General features: G+C 35.7%; 3 protein-coding genes across 3 annotated transcripts; 2 read left to right on the top strand and 1 right to left on the bottom strand.

The window, feature by feature from the left end:
- Positions 1-858: 858 nt before the first annotated feature.
- LOC132598812 (uncharacterized) lies at positions 859-8,216 on the bottom strand. Its single transcript, XM_060311914.1, has 11 exons — positions 7,904-8,216; positions 6,990-7,065; positions 6,833-6,918; positions 5,847-5,940; positions 5,669-5,745; positions 5,132-5,259; positions 3,839-3,910; positions 2,933-3,003; positions 2,141-2,216; positions 1,179-1,322; positions 859-1,087 (listed from the first exon to the last, which is right to left on the bottom strand). Exons 1-11 carry the CDS (start codon positions 8,174-8,176, stop codon positions 1,042-1,044), a joined length of 1,143 nt encoding a protein of 380 aa, XP_060167897.1. The 5' UTR covers positions 8,177-8,216; the 3' UTR covers positions 859-1,041.
- Positions 8,217-16,070: 7,854 nt separating this feature from the next.
- On the top strand, positions 16,071-20,560 carry LOC132598802 (protein FAR1-RELATED SEQUENCE 8-like). Its single transcript, XM_060311903.1, has 4 exons — positions 16,071-16,089; positions 16,482-16,615; positions 17,866-18,002; positions 18,081-20,560. Exon 4 carries the CDS (start codon positions 18,198-18,200, stop codon positions 20,424-20,426), a length of 2,229 nt encoding a protein of 742 aa, XP_060167886.1. The 5' UTR covers positions 16,071-16,089; positions 16,482-16,615; positions 17,866-18,002; positions 18,081-18,197; the 3' UTR covers positions 20,427-20,560.
- A 1,426-nt stretch (positions 20,561-21,986) lies between these two features.
- LOC132598794 (protein FAR1-RELATED SEQUENCE 6-like) lies at positions 21,987-26,661 on the top strand. Its single transcript, XM_060311891.1, has 2 exons — positions 21,987-22,140; positions 24,497-26,661. Exon 2 carries the CDS (start codon positions 24,526-24,528, stop codon positions 26,527-26,529), a length of 2,004 nt encoding a protein of 667 aa, XP_060167874.1. The 5' UTR covers positions 21,987-22,140; positions 24,497-24,525; the 3' UTR covers positions 26,530-26,661.
- The last annotated feature ends 730 nt before the right edge of the window (positions 26,662-27,391 follow it).

Raw genomic sequence — 27,391 nt, 5'->3', positions numbered from 1 at the left:
CTAAGTTCGCAAATAATTTCCCTGTGGATGCTTGAAATCGCATGTTTTCCTTAAAGCCAGTATCTTCCTCCAAAGTAGTCTTGAAGGTTCTTTCTATACCTCTCTACCCCAAAAGATCAACTTCAAACAAAGAGAAAACAATTTAATGTGTTGTCTTATTTTTTTCCAAAACCCAGCAGACACTGGAGAAGAGCCTCTGGTTCTCTCTTGTGATAGACTGGGATAAGACGATGAGATACAATGCTGATACTTGCGCTTCACATGCTTGTACACATAGTTATCAGTCTGTCTTCAATTATTGGAGTGATTTTGCAAGGAAACGCAAGCAGCAATACATTCGAGTATCGAGTAAATGGCGCGTTTTAAAAAGTTTGATCTCCTCGGAAGACTTAGAACTTAAGACTAAAGAATACCAATTAAAGGCTTAAAACACATATAAATGCCACTGAACCACAAAGCATGCACCATCAATCAAATATAGGAGCATATAGTTTGCTAGATAAACCGGATCCTGTTTTCTACCATAAAAATCTTTATAAATTGATGGAATGAAAAACTGACACTATGTTACTTTAAATCAACCATAGATAACTAATTATCTTTAGTTAGCTTTATTATGCGTCAAATGATAATCTGGAAAAGATGGTAAGACATTGTTATTGTTAAAATTAGAGATTTAAAAACATTTTACAGTATTAAGCTACTTAAAAATCAACTACTTAAATGATTATTTTAAGCATGAGTTTAAATAACTTATTGTGAAGGATTAAATTACACTAAATACAGAAACTCTTTGTAATGACTTCACATCCATGTATGTACGTCAATACGTCTGTATAGGCCTAGAGGAAGAGCAAGTTCAACCATTAATTGTTGCCTTTATATACGATTGCATTTACATTATCATAATAATTTCACTATGCTTTTCAAATTAGAAAAAAAGAGGCCACCTTAGCAAGCATTATTAACCTTCATATGAACACTGCTGCAAGTGGAATACCGTCTGGAGTAGTTGAGAATCCACGGTTAAAGGTCGTGTTCTCAAACTCGGAGAAACATTCTAAGAGCATCAACTACTTTCTCAGGCCTGTCAGAAAGAATGCAGCTCTGACTCGTGAAAAATCTATTCAGTTACATGACGCTAATATCCATATAAGTGAAAGGATGAAATCTATTACCAGTCTTCTTGCGGCATATGGCCAGCACCTTCAATCAGCTTAAGCTCGACAGATCTAGGATTTCCCTTCTGAAATTCTTCCGCAACTGATTGTGGGAGATACTTATCTGATATTCCCCAAGCAACTAGAATTGGTTTATCCCAGCTGAAAGTAACAAACCGGGTTTCCATATTCCCCAGAAGGGAGAAAAATCAGTGTCAGCAGCAGTTAGAACTTTGTTATTTTGAAATAGTGAAGAATTCTGGTCATAGTCAGATGCTGGAATATGATCAAGCATAGGAAAAAACAAGACATACAATTGGAATTATAGTTGAACAACACCTAATATGTGTAATAGCATTTGCAACAAGCAAATGTGGAACATCCATTAGCTCTGAAGTAAGGGTGAGCTTCTGCACTTCTTCACATGAAGAGATCTAGTGACACCGAAAGTGAAGCCACGTAACTAACATAGTTTATGACATCTAGTCAACAACAATATGCCTAAATGTAGGGAAAGCAACAATAGAGCTAGGAAAACAATTTGGATTATGAGAATCAAACTGTATCAGTACTGCACAACTTGGACCATTACAAGGACTGAGCTTTGTTGCTTGCTCTGAGGAATAATCCTAATACACAGTGAAGATAACTGCTGTCAGGGGCAATTTTAAGTGTAAAAATTGGGGCATGTGAACACATGGTCTCTCCGTAAAAATAGGTATTTTATGTATATATGTTTTAAAATTAGTATAATACTATCTGCTGGACCTTATGCTACAAAAATGCTAAATGGTGCACTTGGTTGAAGGTTGAGTTATTTACCTAGAGGTCTAGGGATCAAGCCCCACTTAATAGATTTTTTCCTTTTTTTTTTCATGGTGAACCTATGTTCCAAAAATCCTAGATTCGCCTTTGACTGCTGTAACATGATCTTTACGCAAAGAGGCATAACTAAGGGAAGACGAAAGTAGATTAAATACCTTCCAGATGCAAAACCAGATGATATTTGAATTGCAATCTCATTGAGGTTAGCTTTCCGTGCTGTTTCCAACAAAGCTGAAAATCCAAGTTCACCGTTCTCAGACTCGGAATTAGTCAATAAAACATGATTAAAACTTTTAAAGATTGTCATGTTTCTTCAAATATGCTTTTCATAATCCCAAGTGCTAAACAATAACTTTTTGCTGCAATAATTTTAAGACTTCTACAAACTAAGACTTAGTGTTCTCTAGGTTGTACATAATAACTTTGTTTCGCTCTTAACTACCATGAGTTCTCTGGTTCATGACTTCATGCCTCATTCAATATTACAAGGCTTAATAAACCTTCAAAGCACAGGACCTAACTGGTTCACAATGTCCACTATATATTCTTGAATTCAACACTTCCGTTTATATATCTGCTCAAAGGCATAAGGTTAACAGACGACCAAAGGGTTGCCAGCCTTTTTGATAGCCGTCAAAGAACCGTGTTAATATGGCATTGAGCGCACAAATTAATTGTCATATAATCAAATTTTAGCAGAAAGGTACAACCCCCACGGAGAGCTGAAAGGTAAGGTGGAAGGCATGGCCCCAAAAAGCATGTTCGGGAATTCGGTAAACACTCCCTTCACGAATGACGATAGACCATGTGTATTGCAGCTTAGTTTTGCTAGATGATTAAGCATGTTAATCCAAAAGAATACAATTTGAATGAAAAAAAATAAAATAAGAACATATACAGCTATATCTGTTTTTGCAGAGTTCTAGAATAAGATGCAGGTAACAAACCAAATCCAGGTCCACTGCTTGCCAAATATGGTAGCCGGTACACGTCTGCCTTCTCCAGCTTTAAGACGTAGCTGTCATGGTAGCATTTTGTTACATAAGAAAACTGTAAGCAATGAGTAAGATTAAGTGAAGGGAAACAAAATTTCTAGTGCACTAAAATATGGCAACTTTTCCTGCCCTAATTTACATATTTGTTTTCAGTTAATTGTATTTGCATGGGGATTTGGTATAATCAACAACAACAAGTAGTTCCCTTGCTAGGTCATAAATTGGTGCTAATATTCAGGGTACTAGTGCATTAGCTCTAACTTCCAAGATAATCAACTCATGTGAATTCTCAAAAGCCATAATTCCATAGATGCATGTGATTAGAAATGTGAGAATAATGTGGCTATGCTCAGTTCTGAGAAGAGGTTAGCTGTTTGAAGATAAATGTCATTAATATGATATGATAGAAGATTTTCTTTTGCACAGCTATCCACATTTGCCAAAAGTACTAAAGAGCAACATGGAAGGGTGGAGGAGATGGGAGAGGTGAGAGCAGCCACAACAGAATAAGGTACCAGGTTTTTGTTTTCTTATGCTAAAGGCAAACCACAAGAAATAGCTCTGTAGAATGTAGTCACTCATAGTAACTGGGGAGTGCATCTCCGGGTTTTTTATTTATCAGGGTGTTACCATGATGTCAATGAACATTAGATGGAAATATTATTGCAAGTTCAGAAAGAGAATCTTGAGGATTCAGAGTATTCTCTATCCAAGATAACTCTTACCTTATTTTAATAATTTCTGTTCTGAATACATGGGCGAGTATAGCAAATAATTTAAAATCAATCAAAGAGATACAATTCATATAGTTCTAGTTCAAAGTATTCTCAAATTTAAAGATGCATTTTGGATACCTACGCGCTACCTGCTTCAATAAAGCGCTCTGCCATTACTGCATTCTGGCAAGTAAATTCACCAAAGAAAGGAATTCTACACATAAACAAAGAAGAGAAGTTCAATAAGAAAATGGTTAACTGACAGTTCAATTTAAAAGCAAGCAGTTAAGTGAATACTGAAAATCTCTAAAGCAATGAAGCAAACTTTTCTTCATGAACAGAAGAACAAAAAAGGGCAGCCCGGTGCACTAAGCTCCCGCTATGCGCGAGGTCCGGGGAAGGGCCGGACCACAAGGGTCTATTGTACGCAGCCTTACCTTGCATTTCTGCAAGAGGTTGTTTCCACGGCTCGAACCCATGACCTCCTGGTCACATGGCAGCAACTTTACCAGTTACGCCAAGGCTCCCCTTCATGAACAGAAGAACAAATAACCAAAAAAAGAAGATTTGCCATATATATTGATTAGCAGTATCCACTGAGGTGCTATATGAATCACAACCTCTTGTGGTATCTTGAGAAAACTATTCAAGTCCTCCTGAGTAGAGGAAGAAAGAAACGCACAGCAAGTTAGAAATAAAAGGAACAAAACAGCTTCTATCTAGTTGCATATATATATATATATGACATATAGATAAATACACATTTATGTATCTGTAGGTTTGTGATAGTGAGCACCTGAAGTGCTACAACCAAAATGTTTTGAGAGAATAGAGTTCTCTTGTTAAACAGTAAAGGACCACTTTAATTAGAAATCTCAATATAGTAGACACACGGTCTGTGTTAACATTACGCGTGGAAGACAACGAAAAAGGAGGCGGGGGGATTTTGCTGGGTTTTATGTGTCATTTCCTTGACAAAAGTGAGATCCTAGCAACACCAGACATCTAAGAAACATCATGCTCTTTTCATGTCATCTTGATGAAATTTCAAGCTAACCAGATATCTAGAAGCTTTCAATAGCCTAACTTCATTCTTTACAAATATGGAGCTAAAGGGTACAGAACATTTTTCACATATACGCATAATACAACATCTAAGTTTTCAGTTTGATGCCCTGTAGTTTTCGGTTTTCTACATAAAGGGCATATTAAAAGTAAATACAATTAGGAGGCTAACTTCTCCACCAATATTGCAATCACTTCTGGCAAAAGACGAAAAAATACTAAAGACCCAAAAAAGGCACGGAGGGATTCCCGCTACGATTCGAATACCATAATATGTGAAAAGAGCAGTTAATATTCTTCTTGTAACAATTAAGAGCAGTTAATTTACTATGAGATGCAAGCAGTTGATTGACTACACAGAAAATGAAACCTGAGTTGCTGAAAAAGTCCAGGAATAGGTGAAGAAACTGTCAATGGAGTGTTCAAAATCGCAAGCTTCGATATTTTGCTCGGATTTTTCAAGGTCCAAGTCAATCCGTATGAACCCACAAGGAATCCCTATAATGTAATATCACAAAAAAGTTAAGTACCTGAGCAAAAGTTTAAAAAAAAAAAAAAAAAAGTGGCTTCTATTTTAAGAAATTGATAAATTATAAAACCATCTACAGATGCGAGAAGCCTAAATTAACAAGGAAGAACTGCAGTAAAATAGCTTTTAAAGTGAAAGAAAGATGATTATGGACTAAATACATGGTGCTTCACTGGGGCAGTGATTGGCAGTCCACATAGAAGGGCAGTTCTTTTAGGTTGTCATGCCCACACCAAAAACTTCTAGAACATGAAACTTCAACAAAATTTCCTATCTGTCACATGTCCTTTATTTTGAATATGGTCATTTCCCCGGCAGACTGAAAAAATATATGTAACTTAAAATTTTCAATCCCAGCTTGGTTAATGTCATTCATACCTGAACTACAAGGAAAAATGGAGATGTCACCCCCAGGACTTCAAGTAACTTCTCGAACTCTTCATGGAACTCTTTCTCTGCCAGTAAAATTGTTCAGAGCTTCATAACGTTGCCTAGTTAAAGAAAAGCAATATTCAGATGAAGTATACTGAAGTTTATAATGAGAACATCTTGATACCAGTGTAGTCAAAACCATAACCAGGTTGGGGCTTGTCACTAAATCCAAATCCAATCCAGTCAGGTGCAAAGCAGTGGAACCCAGCATCTGACATCTAACCAGAGAGAAAAAGCTTCTTGTTGAATGATAAATATCAAGAAGACAAAAAGATAGGGAGACTTTTTGGAATAGATAAAACTGAAGAACAAGTTATAGGTGGCTAGACGAATTCCTCCTGCTTCTTACCAGGATCACACATTCATATCTTTTAAGTCTAGTGATAACAGCGAAAAGACAGCGACAAAATCAACAAAATTATCTTATGTGTAAGTTGGAAGGGATTCTTTTCAAATTTCATACCACCGACCTTTTGAACATAGTGAGTTTATCAAGTATATACTTCAAGAGCAGCCCTATATTTTTCTGGATCTTGCAGAAGAGGCATTGTCTAAAACTCAGATAATAACAGCAAACTACTCCACTATATTGTCCCATCTTATAAGACATAATTTTATTGGAGATGGATTTTAAGAAGTTCATTTGACTGTATATTAGTATAAATTATTGAAGAAGAAACTACTAGTCAGTTTGAGTCTTCGAGAATAGAAGTTTAAAATTGAATAGGGCGATGAATTTTATGGAAAGACGGTCTCAAAATAGAAAATATTGAAGTAATGAATGAAAAGTTAGCGCGATAAAGAAAACATCACACCAATTAACAATTTGAATAGCTTAATGAATTTAAATTTCCTTGAAAGTTGTGAAATTTTACAACAATGAAATGGTATCAGACAATTTGGAACTTGCCAGAGTAGAAAGAATGTCATATAATAGAAATGCATGAAGTGCTAAGTAAATGAAATACAATAGCAAGTGAACACTTTGACAGAACTGTAAGCAGAATAGGCACAGCAGTATAAGAGCCAAGGTCCTGAGTTATGACTTTCCTACACATTCCAAATTTTTCCAAGTCCGAAGGTAGTAAAATTTTATATCAGAATTAGAACCTGAGACATAACAACTCGATAGCTGAACGATTGTGTTGGAGCTCCATGGAGAAAGATAACTGTCCCGCGTCTGCTTTCAGGTGATCCTGCATTGGCCGAACTTGAGCTTAAAGTATAAACAAGATCAATTCAACCAGAATGCAAATAAAAACCTCACCTGTTTCTCTCACAAACCACCTAAATTTCCCCGATTTGACATACTTTCCGTATTCCTTCCCTTTGTCTTCAATTCTCTACAACAAACAATCACTAAGTTACTACAATGAATATAGAATATGCATATAATTAATTTCAGGCTCGAACTAGCAATCTAACACTAATGCAAAACTGGAAGGTTTCAGGTAGTTGCAGATTGCCAATGTCCTTACTACAGAATCTCACAAATGTAATGCTTCAGATACATTAAAGACACAATTAAGCAAATAAAAGTATTTGATCTCTAACAATTTTAAACTTTTAGAGAAGACGGTTCACATAATTCAAACCCTGAGTTCATGTCTCGCTCTCAAAAACTCCACGTGCTTCAAAGTGAAAAAAGAAGAAGCTCATGATAGCATATTAAAGACATAATCAGTAAATAAATGTTCCTCTGTAGCATTCCATTTACTCAATTCAACAAACTATAAACATGAAAATCAAGTAAAAAAACTTGACCAAAAAAGTTACTCCCTCCGTCTCGTTTTATATTAGGATGTTTCACGGGGCATGGAGTTTAAGAGGAAAAAAAAAAAATTATGTGGCTAGCGAAAGTTTGAAGTTAAGTTGTTACTACTACCTCCGTCCCAATTTATGTGTGGCACCATTGGATTATGCACGGTGTATAAGAAACAAAGAAAGAATTTTAAAATTTGTGGTCCAAAATAAGTATTAGATAGATACTTGACTGTAAATCTATCACATAAAATTAAATTATTTGTAAATATAGAAAGGTGACATTACGGACTAAAAAAAATATAATATATATCAAATAAATTGAAACGGAGTGAGTAAGTAACTAAATATGAAAATATGTCATTTTTTTGGACTGAATAAAAATGAAAGAGCGTGGTAGGGATGAGGAAATAGAGTTACGTAAAGCATTTGGCCGACGTTTCCGTCCTCAGCAGGACTCTCAGGCATCTGAATTGCGCTTCGGCTGGACGGATTATCAGTGACAAAACCGAAGGGGTTAAATGCCGGTTTATCATCGTCGTTCTCTTTAGAAGCTCTCGTGAGAACCGGAAGTGCCGGTCCGGTTCTGCTTCTGCTTGACCATAGCCTTTTGAAATTGCCGGTCGACGATGAAGAAGTGGAACTGCGAAAGCATAGAGCAGAGGGAGAAGGAGAGAGAAGAGAGAGTGCCATCTCTCTGTGATGTGAGTGGACGGAGTTTTAATCCAACCAACCAACACCACTAGCTTTTTATTCATTCTGAAAGCGTGGGAAATAACTGGATAAATCTTACGTGGAAACCCAAGCTAATATTGTCCAAATAGACCCTCTCATTGTGGTCCCAATTTTTTATTTTCACAGTATGGAATTCTTAATTTTTTTAAAAAATAAAATTATATAAAAAATATTATAAGGTATATAATAATTGACTATCCAATATATTTATAATCCATCTATATTTTCTATCTGCTACATATTAAAAGCATCATCAATGTTAGAAACGCTAAATGTCAATCGCCGAAAATATCCTCAAAATATTGATCGACTTTTTTGTCTTTTCAAATTTAATATTTCTTTGATGAAATAATTTAATGAAGGATATAATTGTAATATTGTATATAGATGAAATTCTTTTCTTAGATGAATTCTATGTGTGTCGTCAAAAGATGGTAGAAAGCCCTATACTTTCGTAGATATTAGCGTTGAAGATAACATCTCATGTATCAAAGAACGTATAATATTTTTTTTTTTAATTCCTTTGCCTGCTAGTTTTTATAAATTCAGCTTATGCATATATCTACTAAATTTTGATCGATAGATTAATTATTATATTCAAACTGTTGAGTTTGTCTATCCGAGCATAGATTGTGTCTAATTAAAATTAGTTGGTTTGCCAAATTTTGATATTTGTATATGATGATATATATGTCAATGAACTTTTCAAGAAAATATATAATTTGAGAGAAACCTATCTAACAATTAGTGGAGAGGGATTCCAATATTTTTTAATGACCGACAACAAAAACAACGTGGAGATTTTTTTACATAATCGAGTTCAACATTTGATTAAGTGTGTTTCGAGTGAAATTTTTCCCAAGTAAAACACGTTGATTGTAGGATAAGTACCGTCCTCCGCCACTAATATTTATTCTATAAAGGTGATGACTGTTAATTTATTATTACTCTCTTTGTTTCAAATTCTTTGTATAGCTATTATACATTCTTTGAATATTTTGTAACTTATAGTAATTTTTAATTAAAAAAAAATAGGAATAGATGGTCGAATTTACACCTAAAGTTGAATACCTTTATCTCAAAGCAATAAATTTAGTTTTTTCTTATTCTTTCACATAAATAATTGACTAAGGATTATGCTCATGTAACATAGAAACTAGAAAACACTAAATAAGTTATAATCCTATTTTTTGTAAGTACTTCTTAGACCTAAAACCCTAAAAGAACATTAGGATTTTTTCTTTTGGGACATACTTCCTATTACTACTAGGTCTCAGTGATTTTTGTAAAGAATTCCTTTTCTTCTTAAAAGATCCCATGTATGAGATTCATGAAGTCTGAGAAAAGCGAAACCAACGTCCGAACTGATATCAAGCTATAAACAACTCAACTTTCTTCTTAGTTTTGTGGCCAAAGTCATAGACAGCTCCCTAAATTTGTCCACATATTCCTCATGGTCGCTTAAACTTAGACTTGTTCTGATTGAATACCATCAGTGTTCAAAAAGTGTACATATTGAATACTTTTTGCTGACATGGCAAAAGAAGTGTTCTCCAATCTCTTGAAGGGCGTGAAACAAGTCCAAAATAATTTTTTTCCTCCTCATCTTCCTCCGTCTTTTTTTTTTCTTCAACTTGTAGCCGAAAAAAATGGAGATCTACTACCGTCACCTTTGCCACACCACTGTCTTTCTCTCTCCCTCCCTCTCTTCTACCAAAAAAATTATATTCAAAATAAAAAAAATCAGATTTAAAAGAAAAACAGAATCATCTAAAAAAGAAAAGAAATAAATTGGCTTTAGATTTTTATTTTTTCAAAGGGGGTTCGTTTTGGGTTTTGTGGGGTATTTAAAGGTAGTGTTTGGACGGAAAAACAGGGCGGTGAGGTGGTTGGGTGGTTGAGGGGTCTGTTTCGTGGAGGAGATGAAGGTGGCGATGGGGTGGTGTTATAGTGGTGTGAACGTCGGTGGTGTGACGGAGGTGGTAACAGGGTGGTTTAATGGTGGTTTATGGGTGGAGAAAAAATGGTGGTTTTATTTTTGTGAAAAGAGGAAGAAGATAAAGATGGAGATGGTGGTGGAAAAAGGATGGGCAATGACGGGTGGAGGAAAGTAATGGGTGTTTTTTTCGGTGGTTGGCGGCAGTCAGTTGGAGGTGGTGGCGGCTGGCTAAGTTTATAATTTTGCAGTTGTGGTGGGGGGATGGGAGGGGGGCGAAGGTGATGAAAATTTTTTTTTGGGGGGGGGGGGGGGTTGTATAATTTATTTTTTAATTATTATGATGGACCCCCCCCCCCCCCCCCCCACCGCCACATATCACGTTTTCATTTGATAAAGTTGCCACGTCAGGGAGAGTGTAATACACTCTCTTAATTTTGCTGATTATTGTGAAAAAGGTACTCAATGAGATCGAATTTGGACTGGTTTAGATATCCAATAGGTACAACCCTCGGTTTAGGTACCCCAGAGAAAAATGTGGCAAAGTTTAGGGCTATCTATCACTTTTGCCTAGTTTTGTTCTTCTATTAGGGACCATGCAAACATAAGACATAAAGTACCTATTTATCCTTTTAAATAATTTTCATTATATAAGTTGAGGTGGAAGCGTAGGCAATTTGGATTTTTAGGACTTCGAGCGGAGCAAGAAGTGGAGGAAACTTCATTGACAAATCTTCTATGAAAAAATAATCCATTGAATTACTTGCTTATATTATTTATTTTATATTTAAGACTTTAAAATCCATTGAACGTTTACCTTAGCTTAACTAATTAACAAAAAGAAAAAACGACCAACACCCCTCAACAACTAACCACAAATTTTTTACCACACATTCGTTTTCACCTATTCTAATAATGATAAGAGATATTTCTTTTTTAATGATAAGAGATATCGTAATACAATAAAATAGAAAAAATGCATAAATTTCGAATGTTTCAAAAAAATTAGAATTCAGTGGGATTTATACTTATGCCAACATGGAAGACATTCAAAAACGATCAATTTAACTTAAAGCTAACTCTGATTTGGTTGTCGGAATACTTCTTTCTAAAATTAGAATTTTAAAAGTTATTAGTTTTACATGCAATATCTTATATACTACTAATATTTATGTGATTTCTTAAATATTTGTGCCTGTTTCAATTGGAACCTTGCTCCGCGGCCACTGAAGATATTCGTGCAACGCACAAATAGAGACTGGTTATTCTAAAAGCATGAATATAAATATTGGTTGACCAAAATATCCTTAAATAGTGAATGACTTTTATACCCTTAATAAGCATTAATCCTACTTTCTTTGGACATCTAAAACCTAAAATTTTGGGACTCCTACTACTAGAATTTTTAGTGGCGGAAGAATAAATAGAGGGGAGAAGTAAAATGGGTTAGGGGTGCTGAGGTGGCATGCCACGTGGCATTCATCTCATTAAATATCAATGCCACGTAGGATTGGATGTCTACCTTGAACAATTTTAACAGATGAGGGGTATATTTGAATTAATAATATAACAGTAAAGGTATATTTGGCCTTTTCCGATAGTACAGGGGTATATTTAGCCCTTTTCCGAATTAGAATAGATAGGGGGGTGCAAAAAACCAAAACAAATGTCAAAACATTTTTTGTCAAAAAAATATTTTTTTTTGGGGGGAGGGGGGGGGGGGAAGGGTGGGGTTGGGGTTGGGGTCGGGGAAGGGTGGGGTTGGGGTTGGGGTCGCAAAAGACCAAAAACAATGTCAAAACTTTTTTTTCAAAAATATTAATTTTTTTTGCCCCGGGGGGGAGCGGGGGGTAGGGGTGCGGGGTGGGAGAGGGGGAGGGTGCGGGGTGGGGTGGGGTGGGGTGATGCAAAAAAAACGTCAAAACTTTTTTTTCAAAAATATTAATTTTTTTTTGGTGAGGGGGCGTAGGGGTTGAGGGGGGTAGGGGTGCGGGCGTGGGGGGGGGTAGGGTGCGGGGTGCAAAAAAAAAAGTCAAAACTTTTTTTTTCAAAAAAAATAATTTTTTTGCGGGGGGGAGAGGGGGGGTAGGGTGCGGGGTCTGGGTGGGGGGTGCAAAAAACTAAAAATAATGTCAACTTTTTTTTCAAAAAAAAATTATTTTTGGGCGGGGGCGGGGGGGGGGGGGGGGGGGGTTGGCAGGTGAGGGTGGGGTGGATGGGGGGTTGGTGGTTGGGCTTGGGTTGGGTGGTTGGTGGAATGAACTTATGAACTTGTTTTCCCTACTTTTATTAGGGAAGTCATTTTTCCCAATTTTGAGGAAAATATTTTTCAAATTTTTTGACCAAACGAACATGAGAAAATTGGAAAACATTTTCTGGAAAATGTTTTCCTCCGTACCGAACACCCTAACGTTTTACCTTTTAAGCTATCATTCCTTTAATGGGTACCTAATTTATTGCCTCGTTTATGTCCTAACAAGTAAAAATAACATGAGCCCGCATTATTATTCCTATATTTACTTTTTTCATTCTCACTTTTACTATTCTTATTCTCTTGTTATTATTGAATTTTTGAAGCCTACTAAACAATATACCCTCTACATTCTCCAAAACTTACTGCTCTCTACTTACAATTTACAAAAGATCAAAATTTGTTTTTTGGCGTCTTCTCCAAAATTTCAAGCATTGCAACAAGAAATTATTAAATTGAAGCAGCGCAACACTATTTCGATATCATTGTATTAACTTACCAAATTCTTGAGCCAGGTTTTGTTATTCTAACTTTATATGAAGTTTTTTCATTGAAAATTTGTGACTGTTGATATCTTACTTCATAAGCATATATTTTTGTTTAGTTGTTATAAAAATTTATTTAATTTAAATATGTCAACTAGAAAATATGATTCTGGATATGCAAAAGAGAAAAAAGTAATTAATGACTTCGAATCTAGAAAAGCTAGAAAACTAAATTCTAAATAAAATAAAAATATATGGCGATCATTTTTTTTTTTAATTTTAAAGTAGGGTCTATTTGTGAAGTTTGGCTTTAGGCCCCCAATCATGTTGAGCCAGCCTTGTTTGTCTTCGTCGCTTGACGGGAACTGCGGCAAAAAAGATTTAGTGAGAACTCACATTTAGAAGTGCAAATATTGTAATTTTTGCTATATTGAATTTATTTTCTTGAGTTCGGTGTAACTTTTAAAGGTGCAACTTGTGCTATTTCGGTGTTTAGTGCAGCTCTGATTTTTTTTTTGGGGTTGCAACTTCTAAGATTTGATGAAACTCTCTAAGTAGTTCTAGTTAAATTTCTTTCATCACTAAAAAATCTTTCTTTTCCCACTGAAAAATGTTAAGAGGCTATTTCCTACTAAATGTCGGTGGAAAAAATATAAATAGTAGTGTCTTCACACGAAAAAATTAGGAAGTTTCCCAACCTTTCAATGAAAACCTGTTTTCCACCAGGCATTTCCCTAGTGAGCTGGTTATGTGAGAATAAGGAGGGAAAATTATGTTTTATAGCACAAATTGCTTAGTGATGGTCGGTGGGAAAAACTTATGCTTCTAGTGAAGGAGAGGTGTCAATGATTCATTTTGTTCGGTTATTTTTTTAAAGAGAAAAGAGCTAAAAGTATTCCTTATTTGTGGACAATAAACAAGTTTGCTTTCCCTTTGAATTTGGTTCTAAACATGCACTTATCATGAGTGTGTTAGCTTGGATTTGCCTCTCAACTATGAAAAATAAAATAAATTCGCACTCCGATTGAATTTAGTCCAAGATACGTCCTTTATCATTGAATAACTTGCTTAGAAGTAGTTTGGACATGATTTGAAATCATGATGATTTAAAGTTGAAGTTTTGTTTGGACATGTAATTTGGATTTCTTAAGTTGTATTTTTTCTCATAGACATAAAAATCCTACGACTTGTGAAAAACATCAAAACTTTCCCAATACTTATACAATCTTACCAAATGAGCAAATTATAGTTCATAATAAAATTAATAAGTTACTAGAAAGCCTTTCTAAAAAATACAACATCAACTGATCGAACTTTAGTTCAATAAAAAAGAAAATTGAACATGAGTTGTAGTGTGACTACTCTGTAATATAATCCTCTCACATGCAGTTGGTAAGTGTAGATTTGTTATAAATATACTACCAACTTGCAGATCTTTTGACATAAATGGTTGGTAAATATATCTACCAACTTATGGATCTTTTTTTACAAAATATAAACTTATGGGTCAAGTTAAAATAATTTGAAATCATGATTTGGAATCCCAAATCATACCGTTTTGGAGAATTTGGAATTTGAAATCGTGATATGAAGTTGAAATCTTATTCAAATTGAATAAACAAACGCTGATTTGAAATCAAAATATGAAATCATCATACCGCATGGCCAAACGCCTACTTAGACTTGCCTCTCATAACTGACGAATCTCCTGAGTCCTGACAACTAATTTTACCCATTTAACTTATATTTTATTATTGAGATGGAATGCCACCTTGAAACACAATAATCTCAACCTCCGAATTTTTTGTAAAAGAACTTAACCAAATACTACACAAATCAAAAAAATTTCATGAGACAATAAATAATTTTCCCGGATTGAAAAATCTTAAATCAATATGAACTAATTGAAAGTAACTAACGAAGGTGGAAGGAGTAAAACGTGACACAAGAATTTAATCCTTCTAAAGAAATTGCGATTGTTGTACTCTCATTTATGTTGAGCTACACTTATATGGCAATTACGAAGAAAAAAGACTTATTAGTCATCAATTGAGCAAAAAAGAATGTCGTGGGGAATTTTTTTCTCCGCTTTGATGTGTATTTCTGAAGGAAAAAAATTTGCATACTAATATATTCTCACATAAGCAAGTCTAGTCATTGGAATTGGGTGACATGGACATCACATGACATTTAACTTATTCTATGTGGTGTCTATGTGACAATTTTTTAAAAAACAATTTAGAAAATGGATTTTTTAAAAACAAATCTGGAAAAAAATGACTTTTTATTAAAAATCTAATTTTTTTTTAATAAAACCCATTTTTTAAAATATATTCTCAAAAATTGGATATTTTAGTTAAAAAAAACTGGGAAATGATTTTTTTTTAAATCCTTTTTTTTTTAAAGTGTCCTAATTTTTTTTAAATCTGGATTAATTTAAAAAAAAAAAATCTGAAAAACTGATTTAAAAAAAAAATCATTTTCCAGATTTTTTTAATAAAAAAAATCCAATTTTCTAGAATATTTTTTTTAAGAAGCGGGTTTTATAAAATTAAAAAAAATTCATATTTTTAATAAAAGCCATTTTTAACAGATTTGTTTCTAGAAAAATCAAATTTTCAGATTGTTTTTTAAAAAATTACCACGTAGGCACCACATAAAATAAATTAAATGTCACGTGGCGTTCATGTCGCTCAATTTCAATGATTAGACTTGTTTATGTGGAAATATGCTAGAAATGAGGGGTATTTTTGAAATTTTGCTAACGATAGGGGGTATATTTAGCCCCAACTTGTAACTGGAGATGCATGTTTGACTATTTTGGCTAACGGAAGGCAAAATTAGACAGTAACCTTAAGTAGATGGTTATATTTGACCCTTTCTTTTCTTTTTATCTTTTTCTCTCGTCGTTATAAAAAATAGAAGTTAAATAAGTGCATATCTATGAATCTGCAATAAGTTAGCTTCACCTCAAGAGATCAGTCCAGCCTTGTGAAGGGAGAAGACTCTGTGAGCGGAAGCTACTCTGCTATCTTGCTTTCTTCATTCGTATGAGAGATAGACACATTGTGCACTCAAGATGATGAATGCCACAAGAGAGATAGAAAAAAGAAGCTAAATAAATTATTTGTTAGTCTGAGAGACAAATTGAGCAAGTTTTTCAATGATAAGAGCATATTTGATCAAATTCGAACATGCGGTAAATTTATTCTATTTGTTTGTAGTTAAAGATAAACCTGGGCCAATTCAACTAATGATAAGGTTATTTTTTAAATCTAATTCAAATGGAGGGTAACCATATTTATTTTCTATGGTGGAGGGGCATTTTGTCTTTTCTTTTAAAAGTATTTTGTTTTAAAGTTTGCTCTTATTGTATTGTTTTCTGAAATTATTTATTGTTAAAATGATATCCAATTAATTGATTTGTAATACGTATTTATTTTCTGTTTTATCCACCATAAACCTGTTTTTTTCCATTTCCTCCACTTTGCTGAAACTTAACAATGGTCGAAGTGACAATTTTGCCCCTAAGTCAGGCTTTAATTTCGCCAAGGGAAACAAAAAAAATAAAAATTCTTTCAATTATTCCAGGCGTTTGGCGCATTGCATCAGTCATCAGTGTATCGCCGCTGCCAATTGAGTTATTCTTCTCTCTAAAGAGCAAAGGCGAGCCCGAAAATAGTGGAATATCTCGTTCCATTCTCCAATTTTAATCCCAATTCTCGGTACACCCATGTCAATCAGTTCATTCTATTTGTGTATTAGTATCTTTTTCCTTTCTTTTTTGTTTTGTTCGATTCTGGCTATAACGCTTTTAGTTTTTTTTTTGGTTATTGTTGTTATTCAGAAGTTCTAGTCTCTACGATTGTGGTTGACTGTATTTCTGAGATGAAGCCTATTAATAAAGAACCAGAATTTTCAGAAACTAAATAGGACTCGTTAAATTTCCAGGTAAAATTTCGATCAGGAAAAGAAAAAAAAAAAGATTTTTGATTAGTTGAGCATTAGTCATTTGGGATATTGAAGCTCTTTATCTATTTTGAATCGGGTCTATAAGTTGGATGAGTAGCCTTGGCATATTGATTCACGGATAATAAGAGCGTAATCGATTTTATATTGAGTGTCTGTTGATTGACCTGGACTCATTTCTATCTTGCCAATAAAAATCTCATCCTAATTGGGAATTGAGTATGTGAGTAGGTTACTTGACTTATTATCCCACCATTTGTCCTCCCAATTGTTACTTGAATGGATTTCAAGACACATAGTTTTTGTCCTTAGTCCCTGACCTGTAGTTGCCTTAATTAGCATTTAGGGAGGAGGTTGAAACATGCTTAATCAAATGAATAGGCCCTTAAGGTTTATATAGCGTAACCACGACTAAAAGAGCCAGTAAATTAACTCCTGCTGCTTTACTATTTTGTTACGCGATAAATAAGAAAGAGCTTATGAGCTAATAGCATATACCTATCAAGCCACATTAAAAGATTATTCGTTGAGAAAATCCAGAGTTTCAAGGTTTACCATGTATGTACTTCTAAAATTACAACATTGTTATCTCCTTTCTGTTGATCGTTATTAGAAAAGACTCCTTTCCGTTCCTTCTCCAAAAAAAAAAAACTCCTTTCTGTTGCTTTGATATTCGTAGTTATATTTGCTACTATCTAATATGGCAAACAAATTTGGGATTCGCTAACTCTTAATATGAGTATCTATTTTTCAGTAAGTAATAGACAGATACAAAGATAGTAGGATGCTTTACGTGGTTTCTTGCTTGCTTAAACCAAATGGTGAAATGTACATGACACTTGAACGTTTTATCTTCTTCTTGCTTTATTACTTTTTGACTCTTGACCTTTTTTTTCTGCATGTACTTTGAGTTGGATGGGGCACCTTTGTTTTGTTAGCTGGATTTGTCGAAGTGATCTTATCGTGAATAGTTGTCTTATTTATTCATTTTTCATTTTCCCGACAGGTGAATTCCTGCTTAAGGATGGAATAAAAGACGTCAATTGTGAGTTGCAAATATGGTGGTTTGGGGAAGCAGGAGACATATCAGTCACTTTTTTAGCTAGATTATGCTTCACCAGAAAAAAGGATCCTATGAGATGTGTAAGTTCTTAGCTTTTCCCGTGACATCTAGATGTTATGAAGAAAGAATCAAAACTCATTGAAATGAAAAAGTTCTAGATTTCAAGTCAAAGGAACGGATCTGCTCCACGTGAAAAGTTGGCTAGAGTTCTTCATACATGTATGTAGTTGCTGCTGAGCTTTTCCCATTCATCTTGCTCTACTGGAAAGCTTCAGATGGAGGAAGGTTTGGGAGCCAGTGAACAAATTCCTGAGGATGAGGGAAGTGATAATGAGGCTGCCAATGAGGAAGTTTTTGATATTACATGCAATGGCATTGAGAGCGATGGTGACCAAGTGCTAAACGTTGAGGCCAATGAGCTTGAAACTACTGCTGGTCAAGTTCTTGAGTTTGAAAGCCTTGAAGCTGAGAGAAACTGTGAGCATGTGCTAAATTTTGAAAGCAGTGACCCAAGGGACAATAATCACCAGTTGCTTGAGTTTCATGGCAATGGTCTTGAGGATCCAAGATGTGGTGATACAACAATTATTGATGGTCACACTGGTTCATCCCTGGGAAAGTCTTATCCCCCTCCGTTTGTCGGTATGGAGTTTGAGTCTTATGACGATGCTTATAATTATTACAACTGCTATGCTAAGGAGCTTGGTTTTGCCATCAGGGTGAAGTCTTCATGGACAAAACGCAACAGCAAAGAGAAGCGCGGTGCTGTTCTTTGTTGCAATTGTGAGGGTTTCAAGACAATGAAAGAAGCAAATAGCCGAAGAAAAGAAACAAGGACAGGTTGCTTAGCGATGATAAGGTTGAGATTGGTGGAATCCAATAGATGGAGGGTGGATGAAGTTAAGCTGGAACATAACCATCTGTTTGATCCTGAAAGGGTGCAAAACTCCAAGTCACACAAAAAGATGGATGCAGGGGTTAAACGAAAGTTAGAGCCAGCAGTTGATGTGGAGGTGCGAACAATTAAGTTGTATAGAACTCCTGCTGTTGAGACACCAGGCTATGGAAGCTCAGATGAAAGAGTAGTCAGCAGCCAGATGGATTGCTCCACACGTTTAAAACTCAAAGAAGGTGATACCCAAGTTATATACAACTTCTTTTGTCGGATGCAGCTTACGAAGCCCAACTTTTTCTACATTATGGATTTGAATGATGAAGGGTATCTAAAGAATGTGTTTTGGATTGATTCCAGATCCAGAACGGCATATGCTTATTTTGGTGATGTGGTTTTGGTCGACACAACATGCTTGTCAAAAAAGTATGACATCCCGCTTCTAGCATTCTTTGGACTAAACCACCATAAGCAGACTCTTTTGTTGGGATGTAGTTTGCTTGCTGATGAAAGTTTTGAGACATATGTTTGGTTACTGAGAGCATGGCTATCGTGTATGTCAGGACGCCCTCCACAAACTATGATCACAGATCGCTGCAAAGCCTTGCAAAATGCAATATCTGAGGTTTTTCCTCGGGCTCAACATAGGCTTAATTTGTCTATTATTTTGGACAGCATTGTCGAGACAGTAGGCGAAGTGGGGGAATCATCAGTATTCCATGAGGTACTGTATAATACGGTGTATCGCTCTCTTAAAGTTGATGAATTCGAAGTTGCGTGGGAGGAGATGGCCCAACAATTTGGCTGTAGGGGCTATGGATGGCTTCAAAGTTTGTATGAGGATCGGGAACAATGGGCTCCTATTTATATGAAAGATACATTTTTGGCTGGAATATCTATTGATCACCTTGGCGAGTTCATGCGCCCCTTCTTTGGTGGATATGTACATAAACAAACAAATTTGGGAGAATTTTTTGATATATATGATTTTGTACTGCAAAAAATGCACCGGAAGGAAGTTCTTTGTGATCTTGAATCGAGAGAATTTAGCCCCGCCTTGAGAACAAGGTGCAATTATGAGTTACAGCTCTCTAAATTGTATACTAAGGAAATATTCTTGAAGTTCCAAGATGAGATGGCGTTGATGTCTAATTGCTCAGGTATAGCACAAATTCACGCCAATGGACCCATCATCACATATATTGTTAAAGAACGAGGGGTTCAGGGAGACACGAGTGATACAAGAGATTTTGAAGTTACTTATGATAAAATAGGGGTGGAAGTTCGATGCACGTGCAGTTTTTTCAACTTCAAAGGCTATCTATGCCGGCATGCTTTATCAGTGCTCAACTACAATGGTATAGAGGAAATCCCAAATCATTATATATTGTCACGCTGGAGAAAGGATTTTAAGCGCTTTTATGCACCAGAACTTGGCTCGAGCAACATAGATATTAGTAACCCTGTTCAACGGTTTGATCATTTGCACAGACGTGCCATGCAAATAGTTGACGAAGGGATGACTTCTCAAGATCATCATATGGTTGCTTGGCAGGCATTTAAGGAGTCCTTGAATAAGGTTCGTCTTGCAGCGGACAAACATGTATCATAAAACCGAGTTGAGGTTTATCATTTTGTGTAGCTTCTGAACCCTTTTGTATAATTATTAACCCACTTGCACACATCATTATGTATAGTGTAGTACTGAATTTTAAAAGCCTTTCTTAGGGCATTATTTTGTTTTTCCCCTAGATAGCACTTTGTTTCCCATTCACTCTCTTAATACTTGTACATTCTTTTCCAACATCCCCTGCGTTATGCCGTCTATAGCAGCCTAATTAGGTGCAAGCTTCCTTCTGCCTGTTTGGTATGAGCTTTTCTGGCAGGAGTCCTCGATACCAAAACTTTCAGATGACATCCTAAAACATTAAAATTAATATTAATAGATGGTCTATCGGAAATAGCCTGTCTACCTCTGAGGCTACCTCACAAAGGTAGAGGTAAAGTCTGCGTACATTCTACCTTCCCTAGACCCACTTGTGGGATTACATTGACTATGTTGTTGTTGTTCAGTTCTTTAGGAAAAAGGCGGTATATTCAGTTCTTTATGCTCATTTTTTGCTTAATATTTTTGTATCTCAAAGAACATTGGTCTTTGATAAGAAGGGTTGCCAGTGTTTATGTACTGAAATCCAGAGTCTACTAGTACTACCGATTCCATTGAACAGGTTTAATGGATTTGTTTAGGTTGGAGAAGCTTCTCCTGAACTTTTTGTTTCCTCGACAATTAAAATCGAACTGTTTTTTTTCTTTGAGAAGTTCGATTTTTTGAAATCAAACTAAATATTTTCAGAAACTAAAATAAAATCAGGGTAAGTTTTAACAAAAAAAATAATAATTATAAATGTTATCCAAAAAACTAAAAGAAAAACTAAATAAGTTTATTGTTAACGACATCATAATCCACTTCCAAATATCGATTCCTTCTCGCGTGATAAACACCAGTTGCAACAAATTACTCACTAGGATAGATGTAATGAACAATAATTAATATCTATAAAAAGTTACTCCGTTACTCGTTCATTGAGAGGAAACATCATTGCAATTTACCTGAAAATAATAGTATTATCAACTGATTACTAACTATACTTCAATATAACCTTTTTTATAAAGGGCAAAGGGTGAAAAATCCCCCTCTACTTTGGGAAAAAGGCTAAAAATATTATCCGTTACAACTTTAGGTCAATTATACCCCTCCCGTCATTAAAGTTTTCAAATATACCCATATCTTAATGAAAATCCCCAAATCCCCCAACATAACCCGATTTCATTTTTAAACCCGCTCCATTTAAATCCGAGTCAACTACATAAAAACCCCACATGCGACTAACTTGTTCCCGAGCGGGTTAGCTTTTTTATTTAGTTGGGTCGAGTTTAAATGGAGCGGATTTAAAAATGAAATCGGATTATGTTAGGGATTTCCGTTAAGATAGGGATATATTTGAAAACTTTAATGATCGGCGGGATATTTTTTATTCAAATTTGTAACGGAGGATATTTTTAGCCCTTTTTCCAAAGTAACCTTGTTTTTCACAATCAAAACCTTGTTGAAAAGTACATTTCAACAACATATTATTATTTGCAAAAACTATAGACAAACACAACTCCAACTTCAAAAATTCCTTTTTTTTTATTTCTATGGCCAAACGCCTACTAAGATAGCCATTATTAAATGATTAAAAAGATTTTCATCTGTAACTTCTCTGGCAGTCATATCTGTGGACTCTTAGCGAAGCTTTAAACGACGATCGCCATTTGTTGCTCAGGTGGGAAATTTTGTCTTAAATTGTAGATTGATTTGTTCAAAGTTGTCAACTTTGCTTTACCCAACTAGCAATTCCTTAGTTTCTCCTTGTTTATCCCTCAATGTACAGTCACTGGTAAATGCTAAGCGGCCATTGCCCTTTGAACAGTGTTTAATGCTCAATCCTTTACTTCTCAGACCTAGAATTGATCTTTATTTTAGTCTGTGCATACCCAATTGACCTAAGCCCTCAACAATTTATTAATTTTGATAGTGTGTTGTCATCTTTATCATATTCATGAAATTCCCGTTCTGTGCTCAGAGTAACAACAACAACAACATACCCAGTATTGGGGTGGGGTCTGGGGAGCGCAGACCTTACCTCTACCTTTTCAAGGGTAGAGAGGCTGTTTCCGATAGACTCCTGGCTCAAAGGGAGATGAAAAAGCATCAGGAATAATAAACAGTAATAATAGCAGTAAGATAATAGGATACCATAGTAAAAGAAACAATCAAATAGTACTAGAGATAAGAAGAAGCAATTCAAAGCAGTATTGTGTAGATCCCCTTATGGACCCACATTCAACCCCCCTTTTGTGAGCTGAACTTTTCATCTGTAGAAATGTCTGCTTTCAGTTTGCCATTCGGAAATATAATATGTTTCGAGTACTTACTATAAAGAATTAACATCCCTATGATTCTTTCCATGTAGCATTAGTGTGCTTGTGGTTTTCGTGCGTGTATAATTTTAGCTTATAGTCATAGTTAATCTTGAGAAGATACTGGTTTTTGCTGTTATTACCTGAAAGTTCATTCTTCTAGCCTGAGGATTTTGATATCCTCTTTTCAGTTCTTGACTAGTAATATGGTCTTGTAACGCTGTTCATTTCATATCTATTATGATCAAGAGTTCTAAACCTGCATACCTGCTTTATCACTAGGATGATAAAATAACCTGATAGACTTAAAGTTTATCAAGTACTGTACTTGTTATATTGAGACAGATTCTAAGAATTGCTTTTATCTTTTGGGTAGGGCTGGGGGTAAATTAGATTTAGAATAAATTGGTCCTCACAATAGAACCAGCAATATGTGCTTGCCCAAAGATTCTTTAGTATGAGAAGTTGTTGGGAGGAGCCTGAGATTTAACTATGGGCAAGCAAGTGCTTGTATCTAGAGCAGTAATCACTCTGATGTTTCTTGCATATAAAAAGAGAATGAGAAAGAACTTGAAATAAAAATGTATTGCCATGTTTGCTTGCCCTTTCTTTTTCACCCTCATTAGTCATTACTGACGCATAGGAGTTTGGTAGTTGTAAAACGTGGAAATGTTATTGTAAGCTGCCATATTGTCAATCAGATAAGCATTCATGTGAGATCAATTTACTATAGTAATAGTGAGAGTCACATACAGTGGACTTTCCATGGAATGAAACAGTTCAGTCTCAAAGTTTAACTAATAATATTAGGGCCCAGGGAAAATAAAAACAATTCCCTGATGGAGGTGAGATTAAGAATACCATGCCGGCGGACGAGTTATGCGTTTATATATGTAAAGCAACATGGGTAAGTCAATGATAGAATGCCGTGGACTATCTAATTTTCCTGTTGGCCGTTGAGTGGTTCTATCTCTATAGTTTCTAGTTATGCAGTTGTTTCTTCTAACTGTGGAACAGTGGAAGTAAAGAAGCAGTCACGTTGAGACTTTTTTCCTTAGAAATTCATTCTTCTTGAGGGATAATTATCATTTATAAGGAAAAAATTAGCCTATGTAATAGCAATATTAATTGTTAATCAATTATTTGTTCTATGTTTTTTTCCTGTTCAATCTTTCACAAAATTAGATGAAATGTTTTTCTTCAGGTGTTTGCTTCTGTACCAAAAAGTAGAAACAAGGGATAGTTTCCTACGGATACACTAAGAAGTTAATATAATGTTGAAAGATTAAAAAAAAGGTAAATATAATGTTGAAATGGATAATTAGGAGCTATATACTCTCCTTTTAGAACCTTATGGCTTTCTCATACTTCAGGCCAATAGTGAAGCTGAAACCTAGACCAATGTAAGCAGAATTTATTATTTTGTAAAATACGTCTCAAACTCTTGTGTAGGAGAACTCCCATAGAAAAGCATTCTCTTATTTCCTGGATTGGAAGACACGCTGAAATATTATACAGTAGCTATTTCCCGATAGCCCTGGGCCTCTCGTTAGATCCGCAGTTGGGGGAGAGATAAATATGGAATTTTTCCTTATTGTCATCATTATCTAAAATAGGTGTTTGGCTTTATCTTTCGCTTTCTTCTTCTTCTCCCACCCTCCGCTCCAGTGGTTGTCTCTGACCACCTTTGACCAATCCTCTTCTATTAATATATTACAGAGATTGACGTTGATGCTTCTGCAACATTAATGGATGGTCTTTCGCTCAATGCCGAACCCATCTTTGATGATGAAACTGAGGAATTCGATATTGATGGAGAGTGTACGATGACAGAATATGTTGGTCTATCTGGTCTTATTGAAGGCGAAAATCCTGTTCCTCCGGATGTTGGAATGGAGTTCGAGACATATGAGGATGTGTACTACTTTTACAACTGTTATGCCAAAGTGCAAGGATTTGGGGTCAGAGTGAGTAATACATGGTATAGGAAGAGTAGGGAAAGGTATAGAGGAAAACTGAGCTGCAGCAGTGCAGGATTTAAAAAGAAAAGTGAAGCGAATCGGCCCAGACCTGAGACAAGAACTGGCTGTCCAGCAATGATAAAGTTCAGATTAATGGAGAACAAAAGGTGGAAAATAATTGAAGTTGAACTTGAACACAACCATCTCATTAATCCGTCAACTGATAAGTTCTATAAATGTCACAGAAACGTCAGTTCTGGGAGTAAAAGGCCTTTGCAGATGAATGGTAATCAAGACGTTCAGAAAATTAAGTTATTCCGAACTGTCATTATTGATCCAGATGATGATGGTAAACTAAACATTGATCAAGGTGAATTCAGGAACACATTTGACCAGTCCAACACCCATTTGATTCTAAAACCTGGAGATGCTCAAGCTATTCTCAGTTTCTTCACTAATCTACAGTTGGTAAACCCTGATTTCTTTTATGTAATGGACCTAAATGAGAAAGGATGTCTGCGGAATGTGTTTTGGGCTGAAGCAAGATTTAAGGCCATGTATAGTTATTTTGGTGATGTGGTTAGAATTGACACTGCTTGTTTGATCTCAAAGTACGAAGTTCCACTAGTGTTATTTTCTGGAGTTAACCACCACGGACAATCTGTGCCACTAGGCTGTGGTTTGGTTGCAGGAGAAACTGTACAGTCATTTATATGGTTGTTGAGAGCATGGCTGACATACATGGTGGGCCGCCCTCCACAGACTGTCATTATTGACCAATCTCGAGCTATGCAAACTGCTATTGCTGATGTTCTCCCGCGGGCATCTCATTGTATCTCTTTGTCACATATCATGAAGAAAGTTCCAGAGGAATTGGGTAGGTTGCATGAATATGGAGTAATAAAGAAAGCATTTGCTGAAGCAGTTTACCAATCATCAAGAAAAGATGAGTTCGAGGCAGCTTGGGAGGACATGATGCTATCCTATGGAATTAGTGACCATAAATGGCTCCAGACACTCCACGAAGATTGTAAACAGTGGGTCCCTGTCTATTTAAAGGACACATTTCTGGCGGGGATGTTTGCTATGACTCTCAGTGAGAGAGAGGCTTCTCCTTTTGATGAGTATTTGTCAAGTCGTACTCCCCTAAAAGAGTTCCTTGACGGCTATAACCAATGTCTGAAGGAAATCTATCAAAGAGAAGCACTTGCTGATTCAGAATCGAGGAATCCGAGTTGTATGTTCAAATCAAGATTTTATTTTGAAATGCAGGTGTCGAAAATCTACACCAATCACATATTTGATAGATTTCAAGTTGAAATAGAGGGGATGTTTTCATGTTTAAGCACAAGACAAGTAGGTATTGATGGGTCAATCGTAATATACGTTGTCAAGGAACATGAAGTTGAGAATGCGAATGAAGCAAGAGATTATGAGGTTATGTTTAATACAGCTGTTGCGGAGGTTATTTGCGTATGTGGTTTATTCAACTTGGAGGGTTTCCTGTGCAGGCACGCATTGTGTGTTCTAAGTCAGAACGGTTTTGAGGAGATCCCACCTCAGTACATTCTTTCACGCTGGAGAAAGGATATTCACCGTAGCTATGTTCTTGACTACGGTTGCAATTTTATTGACACCAAGAATCCAGTCCACAGGTATGATAATTTGTACAAGTGTGCTGTGAAGTTGGTGGAAGAGGGGAGAAAATCACATGAACGATACAAGTTCACCTTAGAAGCATTGGGGGAGATATTGAACACAGTTAGTTTGCAAGATCATAACACTCTTTAGCTTTTTTAAGAAGAGCTGTGTAATATGTTAAATAGGATAATGTGTGAATGTAGGCATGGTTTCACATGTTCATTTGAATGTATACTTGTAATGTAAAGTATATATGTATAGGTGATCTATCTTTAATTTTGATCTCTATTTGCAGAGAGTATGCAGATAAAACTTATATCTGAACTAGGAATGTGCAGCTTAGAAAATGAAAAGATATATTGTAGGGAATTATTGGGTTATAGTTGTTGATCAAGTATAAGATTTTTGAGAAAAATGGGAACATAAGTAGTAAAACTGAATGAAAAGTTGCTGGCGATATCTTGATTCTCTTCGACAGCTTTTTAGGAGCCAATTCTAGTCCAATCTTTTCTGAGCTAGCCCAATCCTTTTTGGGGTACGCTGGCAACATCTTTTGGTGAGTAAAGCGTTGATTAGTTGTATAAAATACGCTCTGATTAGAAGATATTTAAAGTTAATTAGTACATAATTAAGCCCCATACGTTTAAATTATAGTGCATATGTTGTTCAGTCATGATTGATTTCCTATTTAGTGGATTCACTGTAACATAATTTTAAATTCACTCTTATAAGATTGGATCAAGTGCACCAGTTTCTGCTTAAAACATACCAGTATTTGTAATGCGTATTAAAAAACATAGCTAGATGTTAAACCGAGTACCCAAGATATGCTAGCCACTTCTAGGGGGTTGTTTAAAGTACTTGCAAAGTTCGTAGGTTTATTGCTAGAGCTGTCAAAACGGACCAGCCCAGCCCAAGCTTCACGGGCCAAGGAATTTGATGGGCTGGGGCGGGCTGGCCCTTCACTTGTAAGGGCCTTAAAATGGTCAGCCCAACCCAGCCCTACAAGAGC

The sequence above is a fragment of the Lycium barbarum genome, chromosome 1, assembly GCF_019175385.1.
Source record: "Lycium barbarum isolate Lr01 chromosome 1, ASM1917538v2, whole genome shotgun sequence".
Lineage (NCBI taxonomy): Eukaryota > Viridiplantae > Streptophyta > Magnoliopsida > Solanales > Solanaceae > Lycium > Lycium barbarum.
This window is presented reverse-complemented; position numbering and strand designations above follow the sequence as displayed.

What these genes read in the sequence shown, in the direction of transcription:
- LOC132598812 (XM_060311914.1), bottom strand. Translation starts at nt 8,176, where the DNA reads ATGGCACTCTCTCTTCTCTCTCCTTCTCCCTCTGCTCTATGCTTTCGC. An exon ending in CATTTTTCCTTGTAGTTCAG is followed by an intron (nt 5,260 to 5,668) that starts GTATGAATGACA and finishes ATTACATTATAG; the next exon opens with GGATTCCTTGTGGGTTCATA. An exon ending in CATATGCCGCAAGAAGACTG is followed by an intron (nt 1,088 to 1,178) that starts GTAATAGATTTC and finishes TCTTTCTGACAG; the next exon opens with GCCTGAGAAAGTAGTTGATG.
- LOC132598802 (XM_060311903.1), top strand. Translation starts at nt 18,198, where the DNA reads ATGGAGGAAGGTTTGGGAGCCAGTGAACAAATTCCTGAGGATGAGGGA.
- LOC132598794 (XM_060311891.1), top strand. Translation starts at nt 24,526, where the DNA reads ATGGATGGTCTTTCGCTCAATGCCGAACCCATCTTTGATGATGAAACT.